Source organism: Echinops telfairi, unplaced genomic scaffold (assembly GCF_000313985.2).
Source record: "Echinops telfairi isolate 266 unplaced genomic scaffold, ASM31398v2 ScPeMD7_21;HRSCAF=78, whole genome shotgun sequence".
In the NCBI taxonomy this organism is placed as follows: domain Eukaryota; kingdom Metazoa; phylum Chordata; class Mammalia; order Afrosoricida; family Tenrecidae; genus Echinops; species Echinops telfairi.
In genome coordinates, this window is record NW_022103918.1 from 2,015,189 (window position 1) to 2,020,146 (window position 4,958).

Below are 4,958 nucleotides of genomic sequence, written 5' to 3' on the forward strand. Positions count from 1 at the left end.
CGGATCGGGGACCCCGCTCTGGTGGGGAAAGGGGTCCCTGGAATTGAGCTACCCCATTCTAACGCCCCTGATTCGGCGACATATTACTCCCTACCAGGCCTCTCGTGTTCTTTTTCTTGCTATTTCGGAAGAAGCCACCATGCATTTCACCCACGCTGGCATTAATGTGGTTGGGAATTTGGGGGAGAGGAGCAGCAAGGCCAGGCCGTTTACCAGCCCTATCGGTCGAGTGATTGGTGATTCTCAGAGGCTTTCGCGCCTATGATCTCATTGGACCGTCCTGTGTGGTACTCACTAGTCCCATTTTTGAAACGGAAACAGATTTTGTTTTAATAACTTTGTCCATAAATTAGGGATTAACATCCAGATGGTTTTGCCCCAGACAAGTGTTCTTCCCACCGAATTGGAAGGGAGACTGATTGGCTTTGTCCTTTCAGTTAATTTATTTCTGGACATTTCCTTAGTGACCCCAGTGAGCGGGGCATAAACAACAAACACCGTTTTCCACTTTGTTATTTATGTTTTGATTGTGCTAAATAATGTGACATTGTAAATCACATGCCTCTTAACCTGTCTTGTAGATGGTAAACCTATGCTTCGCCAGGGAGATACTGGAGACTGGATTGGAACATTTTTGGGTCATAAGGGAGCCGTTTGGGGTGCAACACTGAATAAGGATGCCACCAAAGCCGCTACTGCAGCGGCAGATTTCACAGCGTAAGTGTAAAGTGTGGCCAGACTAGCACACTTAGGACTTCTCTGGGGATACTGTTGGGAAATAAGTTAAAAACCTCAACAACAGTTGTATAGCCAGTTCTGGCCCAGTGCCTGTTGCATGGAAAGGTGTTGGGCCAGACCAAAGTTCCCTCCTGGAATCTTTGTGCCATCTGTACATGAGTGACTCTCAGCGTTTTTCACCGTCTAAGTGTCTTGTTTTGTGTGTCTGGATTGGGCGCCCAGTAGTCTGCATCATGCATGTTGATTTAGAAGTACTGCTCTACTTGTGCTCTACGTGGTTGATGACATCTACTCATGTTATCACTGATTGTGCTTGGAGCCCCAATTTTCCTTACATGCCTTCGGACATATTTAAAAATCATTGTTCAAACTGAAGTTCTCTTCCTTCTTAAGGTTTTCAAGGTTGAAATCTAAATACTTGCTGATTCTACCTGTCGTATCCCTGACTAGTGTTTCTGCTTGCTTCTGCCTTTACTTCAAAGCCACTTTCAACTCCCTGCCACTCTCCCTAGCTTACAGCTCATCTTCCATCATGCTTCCAGCTGTCTTCCTGAAAACAAATGTTGTATCACTTTCCCACCTGATAGTCTCTTTTGCCTATTGTAGTGACCCGTGTGATTTGAGTTGTATGTAGAAGAACCTGCTGGGGAGTTTTAAAAACAATTCTACTTGGGTCCCAGAAATTCTGATTTAATTGTTCTGGAGATGAGCCTTCTTCCCCCTACTCCTACCCCTTCAACTAGTTTTTTTGGTTTTGCTTGTTCCTTCTTGACAGTCTTCTAGGTGATTCTGATGTGCAGCCTTGGGCAAAAAGTTTAAATTCTAGTTTTGAATGCTTGAAAATTTGATCTCAGCGTAGGCATCCAAATCAACACTTTCTTAAGGCACTGCACACCATGCTCTAGTCTAGCAATACTGAAGTCCTTATTGTTAGTGTGATATATATTTCCTAGATTGAATTTTGGCTGCTGCATATGTTATCAAACTGACATGGAATGATCCTCTTTTCTTTCCTACACATGTATTTTTTATGTCATCTTTGTGTCCCCGTTTCCTAATTGTGTCCATAGCTTTGCAGGTGTATAAATATTTGAACTAATGAAGGTTTTTTTTAAGAGCTGTTAAGCGTTTTTAGAGCTAAGACCCAGGAGAGTGAAACATTCTTTTTTGCCCTGCTTAACTTTTTATGTAACTCCAGATTCCAGATATTTGGTAAGGGAATTTAAACTTTTCGATTAAAATAATATCCTGTCTGTGATGAACTGATAGGTAAGGTGATATTTTAAAGTAAATTATTGTAATTATAGATTTTTTTTTGCATATAGACATTATCATTAAAAGAGACCAGCTTTGGGTCGCCGTTTGATTTTTGCATTTTCATATATTTGATAGATCTGTGTAACAGCTACTTGTAGAGAGAGTGCATGGGTGCAGGAGGGAGGTGGGCAGATATATTCTGCCCTTTCATTGCCAGGTTGGGGCTTGTTATTATTAGAACTTGATCCAACTAAAGAAAAGGTTACCAATTTACCATGTTTTAGTTATAGTAAATATTCATCATATTCTATAAGTCTTTTCCATTCTGGTAGCATAATGGATTAGGTGTTCGGCTGCTAACGAAAGTCAAGACCAGCAGTCACAATCATTAGTCAAGTCACTAGAGAAAGATGGTTTTCAGTTAATGTAAAGATAAACCCACAGGGACAGATCTACCTTGTTCTGTAGAGTTTCTGAATCAGAATTGACTCCATGGCCCTGAGTTTGGGTTGGTGAGATACTGATATGATTTGGTTGACCTTGTTAGCATAACAAAACAAACTAGTCTTGATTAGGATTATATTCACTATGGTATACCCACTCCCCTGGCTAGCCAATTTCTACTCATAGTGACCCTGTAGGAGAGTAGACTTACCCTTCTGTTTTTTTGTGCCCTAGTAGTGAATCTCCTCCCAAAACAAGTTCCAGGTATTGATGGAATACCCATTGAAATGTTTCAGCAAGTTGAGGAAGCACTCACTGGAAGCACTCACTCCTATGCTAGGAAATTTGGAAGAAAGCTACCTGGCCAACTGACTGCAAGAGACCCATATTTGTGTCTGTTCTAAAGAAAGATGACTCAACAGAATGCTCAAACTATAGAACGATAGTAAAATTTTGCTGAAGTTCATCCAACAATGGTTGGAGCAGTACATTGACAGGGAACTGCCAGAAGTTCAGGCCAGATTCAGAAGAGGACTTGGAACAAGGGATATTGTTGCTGGTGTTGGGTAAAATTTGGTATTACTTGAAAGCAGAGCATACTAGAAAGATGTATACTTGTATTCCTTTGACTCTGCAAAGGCATTTGACTGGATCATAATAAACTGGATAATCTTGAAAAGTACAGTGAACCCTTGTTTATCGCGGTTAATTGGTTCTAGACCCTACCGTGATAAATGAAATTCCGCGAAGTAGGATTCCTTATTTGTAAATCAAATATTTTCGTAGTTAGAGCATAGAGGACATGAAAAAACACCCTTTAGTCACCATTACACTCGTATTACCCAATTTATTAAACGAACAAGGGAAAATACAGTAAAACATTTTGGACGTTACAATTATCATTTATTATTTATTATATTATTTATGGCATCAAGCGTGTACAGTATGAGCCAATCAGTGGCAGTAATGACAGAGCATGCACTGTTATGCAAAAACCGCGATAGAGTGAAGCCGTGGAAGTCAAAGCGCGAAGTGGCGAGGGTTTACTGTATAGGAATTCCAGAACACTTGGGCTCCTACAGAACTTGCACATGGATCAAGAGGCCGTTATACAAACAGAACGAGAACACTGCGTGGTTTAACATCAGGAAAGGGGCGTGCCACAGTTGTATCTTCTCTGTACTTGTTACATCTAAGCGCATCGTCGAAGCTGGACTGTATGAAGAAGCATGTAGTATCAGGATAGAAAGGTGTTTTTTTTTAACAACCAGCGGTATTCAGATGACACAACCTTGCTTGTTGAAAGTGAGAACTAGAAGCACTGGCTGATGAAAATCTTGGATTATAGTCTTCATTATAAATTACAACTCCATTCAAGGAAGACCAAAATCCTTGCAACTGGACCAATTGGTAACATCATAATAAACAGAGAAAAGGTTGAAGTTATAAAGGATTTTGTCTTGGCTTAGACCCATACTCACTGCTCATAGAAGCAGCAATCAAGAGATCAAAAGACAGTGCATTAGTAAATCAGCTGCACAAGACCACTTTAGGATATTGAAGACCAAGGTGCACCTGATCCAAGCCATGGTAGTCTCCATTTCATCATGTGCTTGTGAAAGTTGGATTTTGAATAAGGGAGACCGTTGAAGAAGCGATGTATATGAATTGTGCTGGAGAGTAATAATGGAAGTACCATGGAATGGACTGAAAAGGACTGCTCTTTGTTGGGAGAAGTAAGGCCAGAGTGCTACTTAGAGGTAAGGATGGCAAGATTTCGTCTAACATGCTTTGGACATAGTGTCAGAAGAGACCAGTCCCTGGAGAAGGACTTCACGTTTGGTAAATGGAGGAGCAGTGAAAAAGAGGAAGGCCGTTAGTGAGATGGATTGACAGTGCCTGAATTAGTGGGACAATCAATCATCAGGCATAGGAAAAATTGTGAGGCTGGCACAGGGATCATTCTGTTGTGTGTATCATCGCTGTAGGTGGTAGCGGACTTGCTGGCACTTAAAAACAGCAATAGTGAAACTCCAAATTCACTGTCATCCCATCTGTGTACCGGAGTAGAAGACTCCCCCCACCGCTCCAGCTTTCTCTCGGAACAGCCACCAAGGCTCCTAGCAGGGAATGAAGAATGGCACGGTATATGCTTGTTATCTAAACACATCATTATGTTTAGGGAGAAAAACCTTTTTAGAATATCCTTTGATCATTCTTACCCGTTTTTGTTGTTGCTTTGATTTCTTGTAAAGTTTTATAAACCTTGGGAAACCTGTGGGGCAGGTCTTCGTTTTCTGAGAATCCGTATCAGCAAAGCAGTAATGGGGTTTCTGATATAAAATAAGTGCAGCTTTTATTGTTAAGCTTTTTTTATTCAGAGACGCATTTGAGTATTTTTGTAAAGCATTATTTAACTGTTACCTGCATCCCATAATTTGGAGTGGGTTGGGTCAGGGAAAACAAATGTAATTGGGAGATTAAAATCCTCAAAGTTAGCATTATATAATCAAAGACAA

The 4,958-nt window shown here is 40.8% G+C and overlaps 1 protein-coding gene across 1 annotated transcript in view; it reads left to right on the plus strand.

Moving 5' to 3' along the window:
• The window catches only part of LOC101642501 (serine/threonine kinase receptor associated protein), a 148,073-nt gene that overhangs the window by 129,562 nt on the left and 13,553 nt on the right, over positions 1-4,958 (plus strand). The window contains exon 5 of the mRNA XM_004713769.4: positions 582-717. Coding sequence (XP_004713826.2) covers positions 582-717 — 136 coding nt within the window. The remainder of the gene's footprint in view (positions 1-581; positions 718-4,958) is intronic.